The sequence below is a fragment of the Myodes glareolus genome, chromosome 21 (genome assembly GCF_982192425.1).
Source record: "Myodes glareolus chromosome 21, mMyoGla1.1, whole genome shotgun sequence".
NCBI classification, from domain to species: Eukaryota; Metazoa; Chordata; class Mammalia; order Rodentia; family Cricetidae; genus Myodes; species Myodes glareolus.
Window position 1 is genome coordinate 50,840,300 of NC_142046.1, and position 26,167 is coordinate 50,866,466.

Consider the following 26,167-nt stretch of genomic DNA (forward strand, 5'->3'; position numbering starts at 1 on the left):
CACTTTTAACTATTTAATTACTGAAACATCTTTATAATAACTTTCCCCAACATTTTAAGCTACGTAGATTTGTTTTTCCTACAAATGGTTTTGTAATATATTCTACATTGAGTCTAAAGGTATTTCCAGACACTCCTCTAAAACAGAATTCTTCCAGGGAGATTTAAAATTATTTTTATTGGTTTCTTGGGAAATATTTCCCTTTGAGATGGTATGCATATAGATTTTTTTCTCCCCCCTTTATCTTTACACATCTGTAGACAGTTTCATTAAGCTGTAGGCGTGCTTCAGTGGTTGGATAGTACTATTGTAGTGTAGTACTATTGTACTATTAAAGTGTAGAGATCTTGACACGCCATCGAAGGTTAAAAATATTTTGCTGTATTTTAAAATATAGTTTTTATATTGCAAGAAAAGATTATGTCATAGGAGATGACATCGCTAAAAACTTAAAATTGTTTTGCAGAAATTGTACCACGAGGGAAGGGATCCAGCAAAAACAAAGGCTTCTGTACTAGATGACCTTACTTTATCTTGAGGGACAGAGAAATTGAATAATTTGCCAAGGACACAGTTCGCAGCAAGCGGATGAATACAGGCACGATTCAAGCGTGAAATCTCTTGAACCATTCTAAATGGTTCCACTGGTTTTTTTGTTTTGTTTTGTTTTAATTCCTGGCTTCCATAAAACTATTTTTAAAAGTTGTTTTGTTTGTACTAGGGTGGCAGGAGGCAGAAGCATAGTTTAGGATCAGCCTGGGTTACTCACTGAGGCTCTGACTCAAACCCAAATTAAACCCAGCAGCAGCAGGAGGAACAAGAACCAGGTGACAGCTGTGGTCTCAGCACCTTGCACTAAAGCGGGATTTTATATTACAGGCCGGTTTGTGCTTCTGAGAGAGAGACCCTGTCAGAAACCAAGCAACTCTATGTTTTTTTCAGAACAACACGATGCAACTTAAATATATAAAAATTACTGAAAAGAGCCAGCGTGGAGGCACACGCTTTTGATCCCAGTACTTGGGTGGAGGCGGAGGCCGGTGGATCTGAGTTCGAGACCAGCCTGGTCTACAAGAGCACAGTCCAGGACAGCCAGGTTACACAGGGAAACCCTGTCTCGCAAAAACAACAACCAAAAAAAAATTGAAAAAGAAAAGTCAAACACTACACAAAGTCTCGAACACAACGTTCAGAAACACTAAACACAAAGAGCTCCACGAACAGACTTCCTACTATTCCCCCGCCCTAACATTCGGCCCGGCGATTTAACAATTTCTCGACCAGAGGGCGGAACTCTAAGGATTGTGGGAGGCCGCCGCTGTGGCGCACGCGCAGAGGGTCGCACCGGCCGAGCGCGCCCGCGGCCACGCCCACCCGCCCGCAAGGCCTGCCGGGAGAGCCCCCATCTTTAAGCGCGTTTGGCTGGCCCGCGGGCGCTCGGAAGTCGAGACGCTTCCGTCGTTGTTCTTGAAGCCGTGGAGTCTGTTTGGGTCGGCGTCTTTGAGGTAAGCTTCTCGGAGGCTAAGGAGACGGCCCCCCAGGGTTGTTTTCCGCGCGGGCCTCGCCTTCCTGTAGCGCGCGGCCCGCGGCCCGCGGCCCGTGGCGGTGTGCCGGACTGCGGCCCGAGGGGGCGCGGGCCTCGGTGAGGCCGCGGAGCGGGCCCCGGCCGCAGATGCGGGCGCCCCGGGCTTCCCACGTGGCGGGGGCCCGGGCGGGCCGGTGTGGGAGGACGCGGCTCTCGCGGGGCCTCCGGGTAGAGGCCTGCCCCATCCTTAGGGCGTCCTTTCGGCCGAAGGCGGATGTTCCGGAGCTTCCTTTAAGTCCCCGGGATGGCCGCTGCGGGTTAAACGCTGCAGGGGTCTGTGGTGACCAACTGGGGGAAAAAGAGGCCAAAGAAGTGGGGGCCGCAATTACGTTCCCAGCGGTGCTGTCTTGAGTGTTTTTGTTTTTTTGATTTTTTTTAATTGCCATTCACCCCCCCCCCCCTTCAAAGCTGCTCCTGTGTGAAATTCTTTGGAAGTATCTGTAAAACAGTTCCAAAATTGGTTAGGCCCCAGAAGTCTTGCAGGAGCTAACTAGGTCGTTTTTGTCATTGCTTCGCACAGGAACTTAGGTCTCTGTGTAGTGATGGTGGGAGACAAACCGGTTCCTGAGGCCGTGAAGTCTGAAATGGGATATGTACCGTGTAGGGTTCCCCTTGCAGGACCTTCAGTGGTCTCCATGTTATAAGCCAGCTTTCTGAGCCGTTCTGCTAATACACCAAGAGCAACTCGTCGCTCTATCCCACGACTGCGGAGAGTCTTGATGAGCTCGTGCAGTGTAGTGCAGTACAGCTGGGTGGTTTATGGAGCAGAGCGCTGAAAGCTAGTAAGTCGGAATATCCGGTTTGTGATTTCTAGCAAACCAGCATCACACTCTCATATTCCAGGATTGCTGTCAGGCCGCGAAACAGGAAGCCGACTATAGAGTTAAAACCAATGTGTTCGTGTGTTAGGCACCCCAGTTTAAAGTTTTTGTGTACCTATGCTCTCAAGTTCCCATTTTTCTTATATTCAGTTATATAGTATCTAACTACCATAACTTTTGCTTTTGACCATTTTTTTTTTCATTTTTGCCAGTAATGAGTTTTGGTAAGTCAGCTGTGACTAATTTGAAAAGAAATGCCAACTGTGCCAAACAAATAGTATTGAGAGCGATAGGACAATGTCGACAGACTGTAATTCTGATCTTTTTAAAGCTAGATGTGGTTGAGAAGTGGTTAAGTGAGTAGTTTTTCTCTCTGAAGCTTGCGTTACCAACTTCATTAAGATAACAAAAAAAGAGTGAGGTAACCCAGACCCAGAAAGACAAATATCTTATGTACTCAGTCATAAGTGGCTTTTAGACATAAAGCAAAGAAAAACCAGCCTACAGTTCACAGAGAACCTAGACAACAATGAGGACACTATAAGAGACATACGTTGATCTAATCTACATGGGAAGTAGAAAAAGACAAGATCTCCTGAATAAATTGGGAGTGTGGGGATCATGGGAGAGGGTAAAAGGGGTGTGGGGGGGAGGGGAGTGGAGAAAAATACGTAGCTCAGTAAAAACAATAAAAAATTAAATCTTTTTTGATTAATTGGAAACTATAAGAACAAACATGTATTTGTGAAACGTAAGGCAATCACATGTTTCAAATGAAGATGGACCATATGCTTACACTGACTCACACAGACCCCACATCTTGAGATTTTTTTCTCCATTAAATGACTTCCAACAATATAGATAATCCCAGTAAAAGAAAGCCTCTGCCTAGTAATCAGCAACAAAGCAGAAATGAGATCCATCACTCCATCCAACCTGATGTTTTTCACTAAAATAAGGATTTTTTTGTAAACTATTTTTTATAAATATTTTCCTTAATGTTCCGTTAAACCAAAATTACTTGTAGAGTTTGTATCACACAGCATTATAATTGTTTATCATGATTATGATTTTGTTCTTTCATTGAGTAGGATATACATTCCTTTATTCACAATTAAATTTACTATTGTTGGGGAAGAAAGATAACAAAATAGAATGGGAAGTGTGATTTACTGAAAGGAATAGCAGGTTGTTGACCTTGAATTTTTCCATCCATAATACAAGGTGTTGCTTATTTGGGATACATGGGAATTCATAGGAAACAACCTGTAAAATTAGAAATTCTTGAAATTTAATAAAAGAGTGGTTTTTAATCCTTCTCTTTCTTGTCTTGGCTATTTTATATAAAAATAATAATCTTTTTCTTCCAGTGTGAGAAATTTTACAGATAGCCACAATGGCTGAAAATGGAGATAATGAAAAAATGGCTGCTCTGGAGGCCAAAATCTGTCATCAAATTGAGGTAGGATTCTTGTGTTTTTAAATTGCAAAATTATATGTTCCTTCAAAAGAAATGTGGGGCTTTAAGATGAAAAACAAAACTTCCAATGTCCATATGTGGACTTATTCAAACGTTTGGCTTAGCTTTGGTTCTTGAAGTTAATGTAAACATATTCATATTATTGGGGCCAAATTAGGAGACTCGAGAATGAAAGCCTCCCCTCCATCCCCCCAAAAAGAAAAGAAATAGCCTAGACAGAAAGCTAAAGAGAACTCTTAAAAATTGTGATAAGTACTTGTGAGGCAGAGGCAGGCGGATCTCTGAGTTCAAGACCAGCCTGGGCTGTTACACAGATAAACCCTGTCTCAAAACAAAAACCAAAAGGAAGGAAGGAAGGAAGGAAAGAGTGTGATAAGGATACTGAAGTATAGCTCTTTACAGTTGATGGCTTCTGGCAGGGGTGCAGGTGGGCAAGGACTCAGTTTACTTTAGAGGCTGGCAACTAGGAGTTTGTGCTCTAGTTAGTATATGGGTAACACAAACTGGGCTTTTTTCCTATTTTGGGTGGGTAGGGGGATGTCATAAGGGTGAGAGTCAGGCCTGGAAGGATTGGGAAGTATGTGTGATCAGGGTGCATGAGGTGAAATTCCCAGATAATCAATAAAGATATTATGTTGGAACAAAAACAATTTAAAAAAAAAAAGAATTACAGACATTCCAAAGGTAACACTACAGACTAGTGTTGCTTAATTTTTGAGACGTGGGGTCTCATATAGCCATTTCTCCATTTCAGTTCCCAAGTCTATAAAATATAAAAGGCCTGACTGCTCTTAGGACTGGAGAGGGAGGAGGAGAGGGAGGAGGGGGAATGGGAGGGTATGGGGAGGAGGGGAGGAAGTGGAAATTTTTATAAACAAATAAATAAATTAATTTAAAAATATATAAAAGGCGGTAATACTTGTAATATGATGTGAAAAATTGATCTAGTGCCTAATTTAAATAAAAGCTAGCATAACATTTCATGGTAAGGTACAGTTCTTTTCAGAAAGCTAGTGTAACTTTAGCGAAGTATGTATTCTCCAAGTTGTTAGCATTTCAAATTTAGGCATGACGTTTAGATTGAAGTGTTGTCAGTAACAATAATGGCTGTATAGGAAATGTCCATTAATTGTGCTCATGCTACAAAATTATTGGGGTTTTTTGTGTTTTTGTTTTGCATCTCTTAGCTGTTTTTTTAAAATTATTTTTATATTATGTGCATTGGTGTGTAGCCTGCATGTGTGTCTGTGCAAGGGTCTGAGATTCCCTGGAATGGGATTTACAGACAGTTAATGAGCTATCGTGTGTTGAGAATTAAACCAAGGTCCTCTGGAACAGCAGACAGTGCTCTTAGCCACTAAGCCATCTCTCCAGCTCCTGCTGTTTGTTTTTAATTACAGAGGCAGTGATATTTGCTCTGTTTAATGCTTAGAACAATAACAAAAGTGTTAGAGAAAAGATAATCAGGGTTAAAAATTTTTTACACTTCATATTCAAAATAATGTTTTTATTTTTAGTTTATTTTATAGGTGTTTGATGTATGTCTCTGTGTCATGTGCATGCCTGGAGCCCATGGAAGCCAGAAGTAGGCATTGGATCACCTAGGACTAGAGTTATAGATGGTTATGAGCCCCCATGTGGATACTGGCTATGGAACTTGGGTCCTGTGGGAGATCATTCAGTGCTCTTAACCTTGAAGTTCATCTCTTCAATCTCTTCAGCCCCTAAAATAATGTTTGTTTGTTTGTTTTTTTAAGGGGGGGAGACTTTATTTTTAAGGGTAACGTGAAATTCACAGTAAAATTCCCTAGAGACAGAGGTTTCCCAAATATCCCCAACTAGAATGGTACATAACTTAATTTTTCCCCTCCTCCACCAAACATGACATGTTTTTAGGGAGTAAAGTTTTGTGTCATCAATAATACACCATTAATAATCCATTCATCTTCTCTAATGTACAGAATCTTTTAACTGCAACAGTTCTATGGTGGATATTCTTTATATAGATCTTAGTAAACAGGCCTACTGCCCACTTTCCTTTTTCCTCCTCCTCTTTGTTTCTGAGCAGGGTCTCACTATATATCCCTGGCTGTCCTGGGAAATCATTGTGTAGACCAGACTGGCCTCAAACTCGTAGAGATCATCATCCTACCTCTGCCCCTCAAGTGCCAAGATTAAGAGCATGAGCACCACATCCAGCTTTGTTTGTTTTGCTTTTGAGACAGAGATTGTTTGCCTCTGCTTCTCAATTGCTGAGATTAAAGGCTTAAAGGTTTGCACCACCACTTTTCTTTTTTTAAATGATGTGTGTGTCTGCATATGGGTACATGGTCCTCAGGTCAGAGGTGTCAAATCCCCTGGAGCTGGAGTTACATTCCATCCTGAGCCAGTTGACTAAGGTGCTGGGACCCTAACTCAGGCCCTGGAAGAGCAGCAAGCACTCTTAAGCACTAAGACATCTCTCTAGCTCCTCTGTTGGTTTAAGATGGAATTCCTAGGAGGCACTACATTGACAAAAACTATGTACATTTTATTCTAGTTTAATTTTTGAGACAGTCTCTCATTGTGTAGTAGTTAGTCTGTGCTGGCCTGAAATTTTCTTCTTAGAGCAGTCTAGTTCCAAACTCATTCCACCTATTTCTACTTTCCTACACTGAAATTAAAGGCATTTTAGTTTAGATTTTAATGAGTAATGCTAAACTTCTTTTGTGTTTTTTTTTAAATATTTTTATGGTTTATTTAACTATTTTATGTACGTTGTTGTGAATGTGTCAGATCCCCTGCAACTGGATCTTCAGACAGTTGTGAGCTGCCATGTGGGTGCTGGGAATTGAAACCCGGTCCTCTAGAAGAGCTGTTAGTGCTCTTAACCACTGAGCCATATCTCCAGCCCCCGGGTTTTGTTGTTTTGATACAGGGTTTCTCTTTGTAGCCTTGACTGTCCTGGAAATTGCTCTGTAGACCAGGTTGGCCACCAAGTTAGGGATGCCCCTGCCTTTGCAGCCTAAGGGCTGGGAATTAAGGCATATGCCACCACTATCCAGTGACTTTTTTGTGTTTGTGCTATGTGTTATATAATTTTTAAGAGTGACTAGATATGGTGGTACATATTTTTAATCCCAGCTCCTTGAAAAGTAGATGCAGGTGGATCTATTAAATTAGAACTTCAGGGATATTCTGCCTCAGATTGCTAAATCTGAGATGGACATAAACCACTACATCTGAGTTCTCTTTTAATTTATCAGATTTTTGTTTTGTTTTGTTTTTTGAGACAGGGTTTCTCTTTGTAGCCTTGACTGTCCTGGAAATTGCTCTGTAGACCAGGTTGGCTACCAAGTCAGGGATCCCCCTGCCTCTGCCTCCAGAGTGCTGGGCTTAAAGTGGGATTAAAGGTGTGTGTTACTGCTGCCTGACAAGAATCTTAATAAATGTTTACCTTTTTCATTCATGTTGCTTTTGACATTCCAAGTAGTCACACGCCCCTCCCCCCTCTTTTAGTCTGGGAATTGAACCCAAGTTCTTAATCTTTTTTCCATATTGACTGGAAAAGAAAGGATTTTTGTTTTTTTTAATAATTTATTTACTTTTATGTGCATTGATGTTTTGCCTGCGTGTATATTTATGTGAGCATGCCAGATCTTAGAGTTACAGACAGTTGTTAGCTGCTGGGAATTGATCCTGGGGTCTTCTGGAACCACTTCTTTCTTAACCACTGGACTATAGCTCCAACCTGAAAGAAATGCTTTTTTTATTAGATCTTTAATTATATTTGAGACTTTCTATTCTAGTAACACATCTATTATACTGGTTCATTAGCATTTTAGTTTTCTCTTGATATGTGTTATATGTATATATTTTGTTAATAGTTTATTTAGGAAAAAATGTTTCTATTATGGTCCCTTAAGTTCTAACATACATTTTTAAAGAATAGAACTTGATAGTATAAAAAATAGTTTTCAAAAAAAATTTGATTGAACTCAGCATTATACAGTACTCTTAACATCTGAAATACATTATAATTACTCACAGTATTATTTTGGAGACTTCAATTTGCCACGAGACAAGTTTTTAAAGGAACAGATCAAATTGGATGAAGGCTGGGTACCTTTGGACACAATGATAAAATTCAACAGGTAAGACCTTTTTATTGGTTTATTCCCATTTCTGGAGATCAAACCCAGGAACTTGGTCATGTGCTATCATTGAACTATGTTAGTTTGGGGGCTAATTAAACCCAAAAGTCTTCAAAGAGTCATTAAGTTTGCTGTTGATAGCTACTACTATATTTGCTTTTATAATGTTTTTATATGTGTACTCTTTAGGCTAAACCGACTGACAACAGACTTTAATGTAATTGTTCAAGCACTGGGCAAATCTAAGGCAAAACTTATGGAAGTGAGTGCAGACAAAACTAAAATCAGAAGATCTCCAAGCAGACCCCTTCCTGAAGTGACGGATGAGTATAAGAATGATGTAAAAAACAGATCTGTTTATATTGTAAGTGGATCTTCAGTGCATTTCATATTACTTTTATTTAGAAGGAACATATATGGAGTGAATAAGGATAAAGGCTCAGGACATGTTCGGCCTATTACTGTGTTTTTGCAAGTGTACTTCTAAACTTTATCATTGTTAATTTATATATGTTAAACCCTGTCCTGTTAATAGCTGAGTTCTACAGTAATTTTCATTGGTTAATTTCATTCATAAATTTCTAAATACATAGAAAGCTTTAAACACAAGGAAGTAGACTGAATAGTGTAATGTACTATTGCCAAACTTCAGTTCTTAACATACAATAATGTTTTGTCTTTGCTCCAACTGATTATTTTGGAACAAATCTCAGGTGAATCATATTACTGCACTAGAGAATAAGGTTGCTAAATTATAAATTAATTAGGGAACAGAATTAATTAATTAATTAAGGAACAGAAAGTTCGACACTTAGATTTCTGGCTTCACTTCAAAACAGAATAATTTTATTGTAGGGAGAGTTGTTACCCAGGAATCATTGTACTTTTTTTCCACTTCTCACAGAAAGGCTTCCCAACTGATGCAACCCTGGATGACATAAAAGAATGGCTAGATGATAAAGGTCAAATACTGAATATTCAGATGAGACGAACATTGCACAAAACATTTAAGGTATGATTATTTGATATAGACTTTCTAGTTGAAAAATATCACTTTAAAGAAAATCTTTTTCTGTCGTTTTATAGGGGTCAATATTTGCTGTGTTTGATAGTATTCAGTCTGCAAAGAACTTTGTGGATACCCCTGGTCAGAAGTACAAAGACACAAGCCTGTTAATACTCTTTAAGTAAGTTTTTTTGCTTATCTCTCAGGCCACATTATTATTTGGAATTGATACTGTGAGTAAGGTATAAACAGCAGCATCCTCTGTACAATTAATATTATTTTCAGTATGCTCTGGAAGTTGTGTTTGGTGGTAATTATAATAGTATTTTGGGAACATTAAAGTGGTTTTTAAGACCTTTTTTCAGCTTTTGTATTGTTAGTGAGTTGAGGTGTGTATGGTGTAGGTATACGTGTTCCATAGTGTGCATGTGGAGGTCAAAGGACAGCTCTCTAGTCGCTTCTCTCCTTCTGCCTTACATGGAGTCCAATGATTAAACTCAGGTCATCAGTTTTGTGCACCAAGTGTTTTTACCTGCGGAGCCATACCCTTGGCTTCCAGCTTTATTGTTTACAATCATGCCGTGGCACATTTGTGGAGGTCAGAAGACAACATGGGGGAGTTGATTTCTCTTTCTATCTGTGTATGGGTCCTTAGGATTAAACTCTGTAGCTCTGGCTGTCTTGGAACTTGTTCTGTAGGTTCTGTAGACAAGACTGACCTCGAACTCATAGATCTGGCTGTCTCTGTGTCCTGAATAAATTTTTTTTTTCCTTAAAAAAAGTGAGGCTTGGGGGTCTGGAGAGATGACTTAGCAGCTAAGAACATTGGCTGTTCTTCCAGAGAATCCTGAGTTCAATTCCTAGCAACCATGTGGCTCACAACCATCTCTAAAGAGATCTTATACCCTCTTCTGGCCTGCAAGGACACATGCAGGCAGAACACTGTATACATAATAAATAAATTCTTTAAAAAAAAATGAGGTTAGGACTGTGGAGATGGTGTGATCACTAAAGTGCCAGTCTGCAAGCAGAAGGCCCAGGGTGGTGGAGTGGTAGAGACAGGCCATTGTTGAAACTTAGTGGCCATTTGCTTCTCTGGTTCTAGTGAGACTCATGTGGGGTCTCAAAAGGTAAGGTGGGGATTGATAGTAGAAGACACTTTTGTCCTCCATACATGCAATACCCACAAGGGATGGCTAGGCATGGTGGTGGATGCCTGTAATGCCAGTACTCCTGTAGTCACAGGTGGGAGGCTAAGGCAAGAGTTTGGGCTGGCATGGGCTGCATAATGAGCCTGTGGCAAAAAATTGTTGAACTAGACCATTTTCATAAAGTTAATCGTAGGACAGTTATATACTTCTTTGTATTATACAGCCTATTATTTGATGCTAAGTTTTATAGTATGTGTACTTAGTAAAATGCATGTGCATGACCTCTGTAGCATGAGTTTTTAGGTGATTAGATGACAGAAAATGTATGTAATTTCTGGGTGTGGTAGTATGTCGCGTCCATCTCGACCAGCAAGGAAGACGCAACACCGGAGCTCTTCTTGCAAGCCCCTCCCAGCCCTTAAGTAGGCCTGGGCCGCCAATGCTGGATTGCCATGTGGGCATTGTCCATAGGTCCATTCAAGCAAGCAGCTTACAATCATCGCGATCAACGCATGAGCCTGGCCTTAGCCAAATATGGTATTGTTTACCAAGAAGAACACCTGCTTTCGGGATAGCGGGAGGTGGAAGCCAGCACCATTTTTAAGGTGCGGCTCCACGCAGCTCTCCACAGTAGTACACATCTGTATTCCCATCTCTGTAAAGGCTCAGGCAGGAGGATTGTTTGTTTGAGCCCTGGGCTACATGGGAAATTCCCAGCCAATGTATGATAAACAGTGAGACCTTGACTTAAAAATCACAAGGGAAAAAAAAGTGTATGATAGTCTTTGTGGAGCTAGGGTTTCAAGTACTCAAAGTAATTTTCAGCTGGGCTATGGCACATGCCTTTAGGCCTACCCCTTGAGAGGCAGAAGCAGGCAGATCTCTTGAGTTCAAGGCCAGTCTGGTCTACAGAGTGGGTTCCAGGAAAGCCAGGGCTACACAGAGAAACCTTGGCTCAAAAAAAAAAAAAAGAACTTAAAGTAATTTTTGTCTTTGTTAGCTTAGTCTGTGTTTTGTGTTTTTCAGGGAAGATTACTTTGCAAAGAAAAATGAAGAAAGAAAGCAGAGCAAAGTGGAAGCTAAATTAAAAGCTAAACAGTAAGTATTTAATTCATGTGACACATTTGAATTTCTTAATGCTTTGACAGGTGTAGCTAGTGGTTCTGGGGTAAGCTGATGATGAGCTTTGAAATGGGTTTGTCTTTATTGGTAGTGAAATGTTAGTCTTAAAATACCTTGAGGGCGGTGGTGGCGCACTCCTTTAATCTCAGCACTAGGGAGACAGAGACAGGTGGATCTCTGAGTTCCAGGACAAGCTACAGAGAAACTGTCTCGAAAAACCAAAGGAAAAAAGACAAAGTTACATTTTAATCAGGCCATGGTGGCACACTCTTTTAATCCCAACACTCAGGAGACAGAAACAGACAGGTGAACTCTGTGAGTTTGAGGCCTGCCTGGTCTACAGAGTGAGTTCCAGGACTGGCTCCATAGCTACTGAGAAACCCTGTCTCGAAAATCAAAAAAAAAAAAAAAAAGAAGAAGAAAAGATATCTTAATAACCTGGAAGCCATATATTGCTGGTGTTGTATGATCAAAAAAGTCTGAGGATTGCTTTGATTTTTGATGATTAATTGGTTGTGGTAATGGTGATTGGGGTTATTAGAATTTTTACTTAGTTAAGCTTAAACATATTATAATCACAACACATTTATTTTTAGAGAACATGAAGGAAGACACAAGTCAGGAAGTGCTGAAACAGTAAGTATTGATACCTAATACATGAGAATTTAAGTTAGAATGTCGTTTTGAAGTTGGTGTCTGTCTGTCTGTAGTTGTGTGGAGATCAGAGGACAGCTTGTTAGTTCTTTCCTTTCCCATATGGATCCCAGGGATTGCACCCAGGTTGTTAGGCTTGGCAGCAAGCACCTTTATCTGCTGGTCCTTTATATTTTATTTATCTAGAGATAAATCCTTACCATGTTTAAGTATTTTTTCTATTTTATTTTTTAAATAAATATATTTATTTATTTTACATCCCATCTGCAGTTTCTCCTCCCTCCTCCCAGTCCCTCCCCGTATGACCCCTGTGTTCCTACTTCCCAGTCAACTCCTTCCTTTCTGTTTAGGAAAGGTAAGTCTCCCATGAGTATCAGCAAAACAAGCATATCAAGTTGCAGTAAAATTAAGCATCTCCCCATGTTTTAAGGTTGGTCAAAGCAACCCAGTATGAGGAGTATGGTCCCAAGTTCTGTAAAAGAATCTGAGACAACCCTTGTTCCCACTATTAGGAGTCCCACAAGAGGACCAAGCTACACAACAGTAACATATATGCAGAGTGCCTAGGTCATTCCCATGTAGACTCCCTGGTTGTTGTTTCAGTCTCTGTGGGACCTGATGAGCCATATGTGTAATTTTGTGTGTGTTAGGTACCCTTGGAGACTAGAAGAGGGTGTCCAATCCTCAAAAGTTAGTTACATATGTGAGGTACAGTGTGGGTGTGAGAAAGTGAACTCAAGTCCCTCTGGCTCCTCCTCTGAGAATACTTATTAAGGCTGTTTTTTATTTGTGTGTATACTTGGGAATGTTTGCAGTATGTGTGCAGGTTCCTGGAGTGGGCAGAAAAGGGTGCCGAAGTTACAGGTGATTGTGAACTATCTGAACTGGTAACTCAATTTGGGTAGACTGGAGGAGTGGGGAGTGTTCCTTCTCCAGCCCCCTAGAATGAGTTTTTAGAGTATGAGAACTTTTGTGTGTGTGGTAGCGGGTGGGGGAGATGTTGGGAATGGACTGGCAGTCCCCATGGTGCCCATACCAGATACACCGCTTATGCCTCTAGCCATGTTTGAGGACTTCTTAGAGAATGGCTAAGTGATTCTACCAGTGTCATTACATCAGTGATAGACAGATAATATTGTCTGAGATCATTACTTATCAACAGATAGCTATAAACTCACCTATAGGAGAAACTAAATAAAATAAAACCATTGTAAAACAGGAGAGCAGAGAAAAATACAGTTAAACTGCATTAAAATAGCACTGACTTCTCTTTTCCTTATGTAGGTATAGAATGATGTGAGTCATTTTGGTGAGGTTGCTCTCAAGGAAACCTTTTGATGGCCTTGTATTATTTTTATAGCGACCTCTAGAAGGAAAGATGGGGTGCTTACTGAAGTTTTCAGGTGACTTGGATGACCAGACCTGTAGAGAAGATTTACACATCCTTTTCTCAAATCACGGTGAAATAAAATGGGTTGACTTTGTCAGAGGAGCAAAAGAGGTTTGTGAACATCTCTATCCTTATTAGCAATTCATTTAAAAGTCTATAGAATGTTATCTCTTAGAAGATAAAAATTACTAGGAAACAGTCTTTTTTAAAAAATGTGTTTAATGAAAAAGTAATCAATAAAACATGTTAATTAAAATAGTTTCTACTTAGTCATTTACTTTTATCTTTAAGTCTTTTTACGAGATGTGGTATCTTTTTTTTCCATGTCAGATGGGTAGTGTGCTGACCTTACAACAAGGTTTATAGAAGGCATAATGAGCCAGAAAAAAAAAATTCTTTTAGGTGGGGGAAGGGGGCATATAAACTTGGTATATTGGAGACTGAAGTTTACTTTTAAAGCATTCCTTCCTAATATATAGTAAGACGCATTGGAAATAGCAATAATAGATATGCTGGGTTTGGGAAATAGCTTTGAATAAAGAAATTTGTCTGACTACAAACTGAAGAGTGAAACATTCATTTTTCTTTTCTTTTTGTGTAGGGAATAATTCTCTTTAAAGAGAAAGCTAAGGAAGCACTTGAGAAAGCCAGGAGTGCAAATAATGGTAACTTACAATTAAGGAACAAAAAGGTGACTTGGAAAATACTAGAAGGACATGCGGAAAAGGAAGCGATGAAAAAAATCATGGATGATCAGCAAGAATCACTAAACAAATGGAAGTCGAAAGGAGGTCATTATTTTTTTATTAATAATTGGTTATTTTACCTCATCTTTGCTTGAGAAAAATCTTAGTTTTCAACACGCTTAAAATTGACTAAGTTCTCAATTGTGTTTCTACAGGCCGCAGATTTATTAAAGGAAAAGGAAGAGGAAACAGACCTCCTTATGCTGGGGGACCCAAAGGAAGAGGACAGTTTCATGGCAGGAGAACAAGATTCGATGATGATGACTATCATCACCATCATCGACGTGGTTCAGGTAAGTCTCGAGTCCTCTGTGTATGATGTCTGTACTTGATAAGACACTATCTCTCTGTGTAAGTGATATTTTTCATTTAGTGCCGTCTTCCTCCTTTGTGCTATTGCACAATTGCGAGGTTGGCTAAAAGATAACTATAAAGGTCAGAAAGTCTATACTCAAGGAAAAGCCTTTTCTCCCTGAGGAGAAGTTGCTAATATTTTTAAAGGAAGCTATTATTAGTAATTGTAGCAAACATTAATACAGCAAGTGCTTACATTGAATTTAACGAGTTCTTTGTGTTTGTATAGGACCAATGAAAAGAGCAAGAGATGGAAGAGACAGAGAAGAGCCTGCATCAAAGCATAAGAAAAGAGAGAATGGCGCCAGAGACAAGTAGTTTAGTAAGCAGTGTTTTTATTCATCTTAGTTAGATTTTAAGCTGCTTTTTGTCTTCAGAAGCTTTTAAAAAGAAAAGCGAATTAGGTCCACTTCAATGTCCACCTGTATAAAAGGAAAAAAAATTTGTTTTACTTGTCTTTTTTGTTGTTGTTGTTACCTAAATGAAAGTTTTTTAAAATGTATAGTTCTGTTTGTGTTTGGATGATTCAAATATGAAAAGGAAGATTCTTCCTCTTAATTGCCTTTGTAATATGAGAATGTATTAGTACAAACTTGTAAAATATATGCTGTATAAAAATAGCCAACCGTTTACTTTTTTTCTTTTTTTTTTCCTCTTAAATTTTTTCACAAAGAACTTCAACTAGAATGTTGACTGCTTTGACAACAGTTAATTTGTCCAATCTCAGGCTAGCTGGCTTTCTGTTTAACCCATGCAACTTGCTGTGAGTGAAAAGTGATATTGCAAAGCTTTTGAATTCTGAACATATTCAAAATTGGGTCAAAATTGGGAAACTTACTGATTTCTTTTTATGAAAGTTGTATAGTGCTGGCAGGTCATATCGAAGCTCTGTAAAACAAGCCAAACATCACCTTTAAAGTATTAGGTGCTGGTATGCATAACATTTTACATCCATCACTTTGGACATACCCTTGAATACTTACATGTCAAGTTGTGCATAGTGTTTCTGCTGTTTTGATCACATGTCAAAATTTGAGGTTATGGAGATTAGTTAAAAGAATTCACAAGCATGGGGGGGGAGTTCTATGAAAATCAGATGTATCTATAGCTGATAATATGATATTCATGCTTCAAAAATTGCCTGTCCATGTTTTAATAATGGATAGTCCTAGTTATTTTTTCCACTAACAAAATGAAGGTCCATTTTTCACATTCCTTCCTAATTTATTTATGTATTTATTTTTTGATTTTTGAGACAGGGTTTCTCTGTGTAACAGTCCTAGCTGTCCTGGAACTTGCCTCGTAGACCAAGCTGGCCTTGAACTCAACAGAGATCCACCTGCATCTGCCTACTAAGTGCTGGGATTAAAGCGTGTGCCACTACTACCCCAGCCCTTTCTAATTTATAACATAAATTCTCTATACTTTCACCATTGACCAGTAGTATCTTTTGTAATTTCTAATGTAATTAGACATAACTATATAAGGATATAGCTTACAGGCCATAGCTCTTTATAATATGTGACCAAGTCATCTGGGAATCTTGTTGTTTGTGTAGCTCCAGGGTTGTTAAAGCTGATGATGTGAAGACCACTCAAAGGTCTGGATTAGTATACGGTTGGGACTAATATAAACTGCTCTGTACTGAGTTCTGTGACAACACTTAATATAATAGGAAGACAGACATGTCTTTATGAAGAATTTGGGTAGATCCTTTAACATCATAGGACCAATTCATGGCAAACTATGGCTAGGCATGATGGCATGTGCATTTACTCTCAGGACTGGGAAACAGAGGCAGACAAGGCCTAATCTAGTAGGCTTTGTGAGTTCTTAGACACCTACAGGTAGTTAGGGAGGGAGGGAAGGAGAGAAAGAAAAACGCAGAGAAACCATGCTTCCAAACAAATAAAAATGTTCCTTTTATTGCACATTTAATTTCCCCTGTTTTCGCTTGTGTGTGCTAAGGAAGCACACTACCACAAGCCAGTCTTGTTTATTTCAAGTTTCTCAAAATTACTGGATGACTTCTGTTTTCTAATGGTTTTCCTGTTGTGTTGTGGGCAAACTTAACTTAGTAAAATGGAAAAAAAAAGGCATCTCTTCTTATATTGTGGATGTTTATATTCCCACCAGAAAAGGAAAGGTTGGTGTTGAGCTATGTATCAAAAATAAATCACTGGCATTTACAGATAGTGGACTTCACAGCAGTCCTACCATGTCCAGGTCCATGTTTTCACTCACTGATGATAGTAATCTTCTGTCAGGGCCTGGATGACTGAATACCTAGGTGCCATTAATTTTTTGTTTAGAAAATGCATAAATAGGAAGAAGCACAGGCAGATCTTTGTAAATGTTTAGTGTGTTTAGTGCATTTCCAAGCTACTACTGAATTGGGTACCATTCCATGATTTTTTTTTTAGTACTTTAAAAATTTAGGCTACAGAGGAGTTGCAGGATAGACTCCAAAGCTACAGAGAAACCCTGTCTCCAATAATTAGGCTGGCCTGTTGGCCTTTTAAGTAAGATTGTAGCCAGCTGATGGCTCACACCTTTTAATACCAGCACTAGGGAGACAGGTGGATAGATCTCTGAGTTCCAGGACAGTCTGATCAACAGAGAGAAACCCTGTCTTGACAAAAAACAGTTAAGGTTGAGATAAAGCTTACCTGCAATAATTTCTATCTTGACTTTCCATTCTGCAGCTTTCTTTTGAATATGCTAAAGACAAATAATATTTTCATGAGTTGATGTTTAGATCTGATCTAATGCTGAACATTAAAACTTTAAAATTTTCAGTAAAATTAGACTCAAATTTTAATTATATGTACACTTTTAAAAGCTAGGAACAAAGTGGCCTCGCTGCTTAGCATCTGAACCAAATTATGTAATTAACCAAAAAATCCATCAAAATTCATAACATACACAGTGTAGCTTTATTTCATTAGTGAATAGCAGTTCTGGGTCAACATGCCATCCAGTGGCAGGATGGAAGAGAAAAGCATAGTCTGGAGCCACGGCCTTTGGGATTTCAGTCCTACTACTTAGTACCTAACTAAAGTAGCCCTAGCTAAAGTATTCATTCTGGACCTACCTCATTTTTCTCGTCTGTTGTCTGTTTTATTTATTTGTTTGTTTTTTTTTTTCGAGACAAAATTTCTTTGTAGCTTTTGGTGCCAGTCCTGGAACTAGCTCTTATAGACCAGGCTGGCCTCAAACTCAGATTCACTTGCCTCTGCCTCCCGAGTGGGATTAAAGGCATGTGCCACCACCTCCAGACTCTGTTGAACAGTGTTATCTGATCAGAAGGAAGTAGTTTAAACAGTGTTCCTATACAGCAGCAGATACATTATGTGAGTATTAGGAACTGAACACAGGTCCTCTGCAAAAGCAACTAGTGCTGTTAACCACGAACCCATCTCTCTAGCCCCTTCACAATTTTTAGGTATTTGGGTGTGTGTGGATATATGAATGTTGAGTGCAGGTGTATTCAGAGGCCAGAGTCATCAAATTCCCTGGAGGTGGAGTACAGACTGTTGTGAGCTGAACTCAGATTCTCTGCAAATGTAGCAGGTACTCCTTAACAATTGAGTCACAGTCACATCTCCAACCCAATGATGATTGATTTTCATTGTCAGTTTGATACACTCTAAAATACCTTGGAAAACAATGTCAGTGCAGGATTATCGAGATTGTTTGCCTGTTGGTAATGTTTTTTTGTTTGTCTGTTTTTGGTTTAGTGATTTTAGTCTTTTGCCCTTGTGTATGTCTGCAGCATGTGTATTCTTGGTGCTCTAGGTCAGAAGAAAGCATCAGATTCCCTGGAACTGGAGTTGTGGGTGGTTGAGAGCCATCATGGGTGCTAGGAATTGAATCTGGGTCCTTTGAGGAAGAGCCCTGGTCAGTCATCCTCAGCAACTTAGACCATGAAACCCAATATGGACAGGTTAAGCAAAAACCATCTATATAGGCTGCCCGTGCATGCTTCAGCATTGCCAGGACATAAATTTCATTTCATTTAAATTCCTCTGGAAAAAAAAAAAAGTGTTCTTAACCTCTTGAGTTGTCTTGGAAGCTCCCAGAGGGTTGTTTTCATTATGTTAATTAAGAGGAAAGACCAAGTCCATTTTGGGCAGTACCATTCCCTGAGTTTGGATCCTGAACTATTATGTGTGCCAATAAGCTTGGCATGTATTTTTTCCTTCTGCTCCTGACTCTTAACTACTTGAAGTTCCTCACTTGACTTCTCTGCTATGATAAACCGAAACTTGGAATTAGGAGCTAAAATAAGCCCTTTCTCCTCTAGCTTTTTGTCAGGACATTGTATCACAACAAAATACACAATACAGGGGTAGAATTTAGGTTGACAGGCTTGCTGGCAAGCACCGTTACTGGATGAGTCATTTTGTTGGCCTAGTTACATTTTTTGAGACAGGGTCTTAATGTATCTCGGTTTGCCTTGAAACTCCTAATGAAGCAGAGGACCTTGAGTTTCTCCTCCTGCATTTACTACTTGAATGCTGGAATTAGAGGGGTGTACCCACAAATTGGGTTTATGCTGTGATGGGGCTTAAATCCAAGCTTTGTAAAAAATGGTCTAGTGTGTGCAAGCCTAGCCTTTTGTAATTAAAGATGATCTTAAATTTATCATTCTCCTGCATCCACCTCCCAAGTGCTGGGAATATAGGCATGTATCAGCAAGTAATCTTAAATTTTCACAAGGGTTATTAGATTACCATATACCCCAAATGTATTCCTCTGACCCGAGTTTTGCTCTGTGTGTGTGTGTGTACGTATGTATACCTGTGTTTGAGCATGACATGTAGAGATCAGGTTGATACTTGGTTTCTTTCTCATTTGTTCTTTTTGAGGCAGGTGTGGGTGAAGACAAGGATGGTAGAAAAAGAGCCCAGAGTATTTGCTGTTCCTAAGAAGACCTGGGTTAAATTCCCAACACAGTTGACAGATCACAACTATCTGTAACTCCAGTTGAGGAGATCTGATGCCTCCTACCGGTTTCTTTGGGCCCAAGCACACATGGTTTGCTCAGACTTACAGGCAAAACACTCACCCACATAAAATCTAAAAACACAAATGTATATATACTATTTCAGGTAAGAATAGTACGTAACAATTATCAATTAACTATGCCAAACAGACATACTTCAAAATGTGCTAGACATGAACCTAAGTGTTTCATAAATATTAACTCATTTAATCCAGAAAAGTATACAAAATATAGCCTGTCATCTCTTATTTTTGGTTTTTCGAGACAGGGTTTCACTGTAGCTTTGGAGCCTGTCCTGGAACTAGCTCTTCTAGACCAGTCTGGCCTTGAACTCACGGAGATCTGACTGCCTCTGCCCGGCTTTAGCCTATCATTTTTAAGAATACAGGGTCGTATGGTATAGATGTACTGAAGCCCAAGTGCCTTGACCAGAATACCTGCTTTTCAAGTGCTGGGATTAAAGGAGTGAGCCACCACCGCCCAGCTAGGCCATGTTTTTAAAAATCAACCTTGGGCCAGTGGATGGCTCAGTGAGTAAAGACCACTTGCTGCCAAGCCTGATGGGTCTGAGTTTGGTCCCTGAGGTGGGACCAAACTTCCCAGGGTGAAGAGAAGTGATTCTTGAAGGTTGATCTCTGACCTCCATATGTGTGTCCTGGCACATGCATGCTCACACACATTTGAAAATAGATCTACATCCAAATAAAAAAACATTAGTGGTGGTGCACACCTTTAATCCCAGCACTTGGGAGGTAGAGGCAGGGGATCTCTGAGTTCGAGGCCAGCCTAGTCTATGCTAGTCATGACTGTTACACAGAGAAAGGCTGTCTTGAAAAACAAAACAAAAAACCCCAAACTCTTAAAATATGTTCTCTCTCTCTCTCTCTCTCTCACACACACACACACACACACACGTATTGTGTTTTTTTTTTGTGATAAGGTTTTTTATTTTGTGTAGCCCTGGCTGTCTGGAACTCAGAGATTTGCCTGCCTCTGCTTCCCAAGTACTGTGATTAAAGGTGTGTGCTACCATTACCTGGCTAAAAGTAACAATATTGTTATGATTTAAGCTTACTTCTCTAGTTGAGGATTTGTGTAAAGAATATACTGCTGTTCTTGCCATTCCCAAAGCAGTCTTCAGAAAAGCCATATCTGTACCTGTGAAGAATAAAAAAGAGAATTCCTATTTATATTATGTATTTCTTAGCAGAGTAGAATAAATGAATAGGATTAAAAGAATAGTAGTATTCTTTCCAAACTCTAAAATACCTACTTCATATTTATTCAAAAGGCGTACAAAAAACCATATGGGCTGAAGAGACAGCTCAGTGCTGCTCTTCCAGAGGACCCAAGTTCGAGTCCCTGCACCACAGAGTGACTCATAACTAACTGCAGTTCCAGAGGACCAATGTCCTTGCCTTTTGGGGCACTGCACAATGTGACGCAGACATGCACGCAAAACACCTATACCCAAAATTAAATAAAATCTTAAGCTGGGCGTGGTGGCACACACCTTCAATTTCAAGGACTCAAAGGCAAAGGAGGGAATTTGAAGCCAGTCAGTAAGACCCTGTCTCAAATCTTTAAAATAAAATCTGATGAAACCATAGGCTGTTTGGCTAGAAAAAAATAGGATTAATGTAAATTTTAATATTCTAAGTGGCAGACGGGAATGGAGGCCGTGGTCTAATGGTGGTGGTGTGAGTTGAACTGCAACTTCTGGCCTGCCACAGTACACACAAAAATAACCACAGCAAGTCCCTGTGTGCATGCTTTGAAACCCACAGGCATTAATAACAAGTTTTAGAAGCTGAATGTTCAGCTTGGTGATAGAGAACATGTTCTCGGCATGTAAGAGCCCCGTTTTAGTCCCTGCTTGTCTCACCACCACCACCACCAACAACAAAAAATCCAGTTTCCAAAAGAAAAATGTTTTTAAAGTTTTATAAGCATGGGGGCTAGTCAAATCTTTCAGTTATTAATCAGAAATAAGAATACATTAACACAAATTTGAAAATAAAGATGAAATTTTCCAATTGAACATCAAATATGAATTTTCATAAGTATAAAGTGGTTAATTTAATAAACAGTAGTAATAAAAAATCACTTAACCCAGATCACTACTCTATAAATATTCAAATATACTCTACTTTTACTAACCTTTGTTATTTTTGGTTCCAAAGGGAGGATTCATAATTACGGTATCAAATACTTTGGACATTTTGTTACATAATGAGCACACATCACACTGAATCATATCAATGTTTGTTAACTCAAACTCTTCCACATTCCTAGTAAATATTTCCAGTGCATCTTCGTCTATGTCAAATCCAACACACAACCTATTTAAAAAAAAAAAAGGCAACTTACAGGTTCCTAGTTTTGTTTTTTTTTTTTTAAACGGTACTTATTTTACCATGAAGTTTTCAACCCAATTAACAAAAGGGGTTTTGTTTTGTTTTTCGAACAGGGTTTCTTTGTGTAGTCCTGGCTGTCCTGGAACTCACTCTGTAGACCAAGCTGACCTCGAACTCAGAGAGATCCGCCTATTCTGCATCCCAAGGGCTGGGATTAAATACCTGCGCCACCACAATCTGACTTGATATCTTTCTTAAAAGTAAAGTTTTGATCTTTAACCTACTCAAAATGTATTCTGTATCAAATTATTACTCCCCTCATCTTACCCAGAGTCCTATGAATATATAGTGCAGTTGATCCTATATACATTTACTGAAGCCACACCATATCCAAATAGAAAAAAATTATCACTTACCCTGCCCCTAACATCACAGCCCCGATGCTAAGTACTCCACAACCACATCCTAGATCTGCAACCACTTTATTTTCAATGTCATCATATGTATTATGGATTGTATATAGCATGCATGCTAAAAACAAAACAAAAAAAAAAAACAGGCCAACATTAGTGAATTAATTAACAAGCTTACTACTAAAATCTAATGCAAATAAAGGGCTCTAAAATAATCTGTCTTTCCCCAACATATAGCTCTAGATTGTTTAAAGATAAAATGTAATAGTTTGGGCTGGGCAGTGGTGGCAGCGTAGCACACTAATTCCAGCACTTGGGAGGCAGAGGCAGGCGAATCGTTGAGTTCAAGGCCAGCCTGGTCTACAAGAGCTAGTTTCAGGACAGGCTCCAAAAGCTATAGAGAAACCCTGTCTCGAAAAACCAAAAAAAATAAATAAATAAAGTTTGGTATTTAGGAAGAAGCATCACAAAGGAAGGTAATATACACCATTGGTTCCCAAATACTACAGGATTATGTGAAGCTTTTGCTGACAATGCCAAGACTGAAAAATATGTTTAAAATATCTGCTCTACATAGATACAGTGCAGTTTTTCCTTTGATGCTGAGATATTTTTATGAATGATTAAGTCTATCATTCTTGGTAAAATAAGTTTAGTAACCCTGTATTATGTCTTCAAAACTATTTTGAAATTTTACTGATTTGGGGCTGGCAACATGGCTCTCAGTGGGTAAAAGTACTTGCTGCGAAGCCTAACAACCCAAATTCAATCTCCAAGATCCACCTGGTGGATGGAAATAAATGACCAACTGCCAGAAGTTCTCCTCGGAACTGATCGAGGGCAGAGACTTGTGCAACCCCCCAATAAACAAAGGGCACAGAATTTATTTGTAGTATGTTTATCACAAGAATATAGGCATCTCAAACTTCTACATCCACAATATACTTAGAGATTTTTTTTTTAAATTTGTTGTTTTGCCTGCATGGATGTACACCAGGCATCTGGTGCCCATACAGGCCAGAGGAGGATACTGGCTACCTCCTGGGATTGGAGTTACAGATAGTTATGAGCCTCCATGTGGGTGCTGAACTGAACCCAGGTTCTCTAGAAGAGCAGGTAGAGCTCCTAACTGCTGAGCCATCTCTCCACCTGAACTTAGAGGTAATGTCAGTAGATGCACATACTCATAATCTAGAACAGACCTGATAACAGAACAAATGGTCAGGGCAGAAGTAGCGGAGATTACATACAGTTCTCAAAAACAAGACTCTCAAAAGTACATTATATTAAACATGAATAATACCATCAATTTTTCCTTGTGTATATCAGAACTCAAGGGTTGCTAGCTATTACTATTATCTGAGGATCCAGACATTTATTTAAAACAAATACCGGATGGTGGTGATACATGCCTTTAATCCCGGGATTAAAGGGAGGCAGAGGCAAGCGGATCTTTGTGATCTGTAGACCAGGCTGATCTTCAGAACTAGCCACTGCTACCAGCACCAAAAAAAAAGAAAAAAAAAATTAAAACCAACTATGAGACACTTGATTACTGTTGCAGGTATTTTGAAACTCATGTGCATTACGAACTAGGTGTGAAAGAACTGATTTATATTTACTTTGGGACAAGGTCTCATTTACATAACACTAGCTGGCCTGGCTGATCTTGAACTCACAGAGATCTACCTGCCTCTGACTCCCAAGTGCTGGGATTATTGTATGTTTCACCATACCTGGCCTCTTAAAAATTAGATTTCTCTGGGCGATGGTGGCACATACCTTTACACCTTTAATCTCAGCACTAGAGAGGCAGAGGCAGGTGGATCTCTGAGTTCGAGGACAACCTGGTCTACAAGAGCTAGTTCCAGGACAGCAAAGACTGTTGTTACACAGAGAAACCCTGTCTAGGAAAAAAAAAAAAAAAAAAAGGTGATAAGGCGGTGGTGGTACAAGCCTTTAATCCTAAAATCTTAGCACTCAGGAGACAGGTAGGCAGATCTCTGTGAACTCAAGGCCAGCCTGATCTACAGAGTGAGTTCCAGGACAGACTCCAAAGCTACAGGGAAACCCTGCCTCGGGGGGGGGGGGGGGGGGGGGGGGGGGGGTGGTGGGGGTGGTGGAGATAAGATTAGATTTCATGACAAAATCCTACAACCAGAAGGCTGTAAGAAGTTACACTGAGAAAGCCAGAGACTTGCTTGGTAGGTGACAAGCTCAGTCTGTACCGCACTTACTCTGCAAGCATTAGAACCTGAATTCAGATCCGCAGCAGTTATGTAAAAGGCCAGGTGCGGTGCTGCATAATTATAAACCCAGCGCTGGGAGTCGGGACAGGACGATCTCTGAGGCTTGCTGGTAAGCCTTTTTAGGCGAATAGGTAAGCTCTAAGTACAGTATAACCCCGACTCAAAAAACTTACGGAGAGCAATTGAGGAAAATATCCCTCCACACACAAGACACATGAACATACACACACTAAATACGTAACAATGATAACATCTGAACACAGATTAATGCAAATCTTTGGTTGCAACTACGACAATATTTTAGGGTTAAACACATGTATTCCCCCACGAGTTTTATTGGCAGCTTACAAATAGCTATTTTGGAATTGAAAAAGATTGCCCCAACCAAAGGAATTTTGATGTATTCCCTGCTACTACGTAACAGGTGCTACATATGAATGGATTCTCCTGTATTCTCTTCTACGCTCTCGGTATCAATCTTTGGCATCATGCAAGAGGCAATTTGTGAAAAATGAAAACGCATCCTCAATACACAAGCATGTATGCAACTCTGGTTTTTAGTAGGGCAGAGAGACACAGCACAGAAATCCTTTTCCTACTCAAAGGTGTGGGGTTTCTCAAGAACATCATTAGATCCAAATCACTACTTATTTTCATCATGGACTGGACAGGAATAAACCCAGAAGAGAGTCCGATGAACCAGCTGCCCTACCTGCAATGTGTGGCCTGGTGGGGTACTGTTCTAGGAGTAACTTGGGATTCTCGAATCCATCCACTTCCTGCAGGCGACTCTCTAGTTCCTTAAGCCTCAACTTCTTCATGTTTTTATTTTAGTTTGGGCTCCCAGGGTTAGCACAGGATCTGCAGGGAAATCTACCTAACCCGGACCTCTCTAGTGGTGCAGGCCGGGAGCGGGCAGACTATTGAGGATGCAGAGGGAATCCCACAGATCTCGCCGAGATCGCTGCTCTGGGATGCAGGATAGCACGACGAAGCAAACTACGATCCTCGCGGGCCCTCCTCGCAGCGCCGGAAGCGCCAATGCGCACGTGCACACGCTACTGGCGCCGAGCGGCAACCTCCGCCAGGCGCGGGGGTTCCGCCTAGCACTCGAGTACATTTTGGTCCGCTTGGGAGACGTCGGAAGAAGCGGCCATCGTGTCCCGTCACAAACCAGTCGAGACGGACCCCGGGAACGCCAACTTTGTCTTGAGTACCTATAGCCGTCCAAAGCTTGAGAGAAAGAATTGACAGCGATAAAGACTAATGTTACCTTTTCTCTGGGTTTCTCCCAACTTTTAGAAAGTAGTGATCCACACCCACTTCGAAGTCCTCCATTCGAAAGCTCGGCTTTAACTTCCCATCCCTCTTCTAAGGTTCCGTCTTCCTTCCTTCCTTCCTTCCTTCCTTCCTTCCTTCCTTCCTTCCTTCCTTCCTTCCTTCCTTTCTTCCTTCCTTCCTTCTTTCCTTCCGCCCACCCTCCCTCCCTCTCTCCCTCCCTCCATCCATCCTTCCCTTCGTGCCCCTCTTTCTGAAGCATCGTGTTTCTTCTTTTCTTTCTTTTTCTTCTTTTTTTTTTTGACTTATTTATTATGTATAGTCTTTTGCCTACATGTATGCCTGCATGCCAGAAGAGGGCACCAAATCTCATTATAGATGGTTGCTGGGAATTGAACTCAGGACCCCTGGAAGAGCAGC

General features: G+C 40.0%; 2 protein-coding genes across 7 annotated transcripts; one reads left to right on the plus strand and one right to left on the minus strand.

Annotated features, from left to right (window-relative positions):
- Window positions 1–1,357: 1,357 nt before the first annotated feature.
- Window positions 1,358–15,062, plus strand: Ssb (small RNA binding exonuclease protection factor La). Of its 3 annotated transcripts, none has more exons than XM_085680986.2 (12): window positions 1,358–1,505; window positions 3,777–3,868; window positions 7,916–8,019; window positions 8,209–8,383; window positions 8,924–9,031; window positions 9,106–9,206; window positions 11,203–11,274; window positions 11,895–11,934; window positions 13,313–13,453; window positions 13,944–14,133; window positions 14,244–14,381; window positions 14,672–15,062. In XM_085680986.2, the coding sequence occupies exons 2-12, from the start codon at window positions 3,803–3,805 to the stop codon at window positions 14,758–14,760; spliced, it is 1,224 nt and encodes a 407-aa protein (XP_085537112.1). In that variant the 5' UTR covers window positions 1,358–1,505; window positions 3,777–3,802; the 3' UTR covers window positions 14,761–15,062. The 3 variants fall into 3 exon arrangements, with proteins under 3 accessions (XP_085537112.1, XP_048281665.1, XP_087756164.1); XM_048425708.2 differs by lacking the exon at window positions 1,358–1,505 and adding an exon at window positions 5,404–5,471; XM_087900038.1 differs by lacking the exons at window positions 1,358–1,505; window positions 3,777–3,868 and adding an exon at window positions 5,600–5,620.
- Window positions 14,761–25,879, minus strand: Mettl5 (methyltransferase 5, N6-adenosine). 4 transcript variants are annotated; one of them, XM_085680988.2, is made up of 8 exons: window positions 25,182–25,517; window positions 23,633–23,716; window positions 22,224–22,338; window positions 21,611–21,792; window positions 20,526–20,608; window positions 17,112–17,163; window positions 15,281–15,330; window positions 14,761–14,864 (listed from the first exon to the last, which is right to left on the minus strand). In XM_085680988.2, the coding sequence occupies exons 1-8, from the start codon at window positions 25,288–25,290 to the stop codon at window positions 14,826–14,828; spliced, it is 714 nt and encodes a 237-aa protein (XP_085537114.1). In that variant the 5' UTR covers window positions 25,291–25,517; the 3' UTR covers window positions 14,761–14,825. The 4 variants fall into 4 exon arrangements, with proteins under 4 accessions (XP_085537114.1, XP_087756165.1, XP_085537115.1 ...); XM_087900039.1 differs by lacking the exons at window positions 23,633–23,716; window positions 25,182–25,517 and adding an exon at window positions 25,743–25,879; XM_085680989.2 differs by lacking the exon at window positions 17,112–17,163 and having other exon boundaries at window positions 25,182–25,520.
- Between the last annotated feature and the right edge of the window lie 288 nt (window positions 25,880–26,167).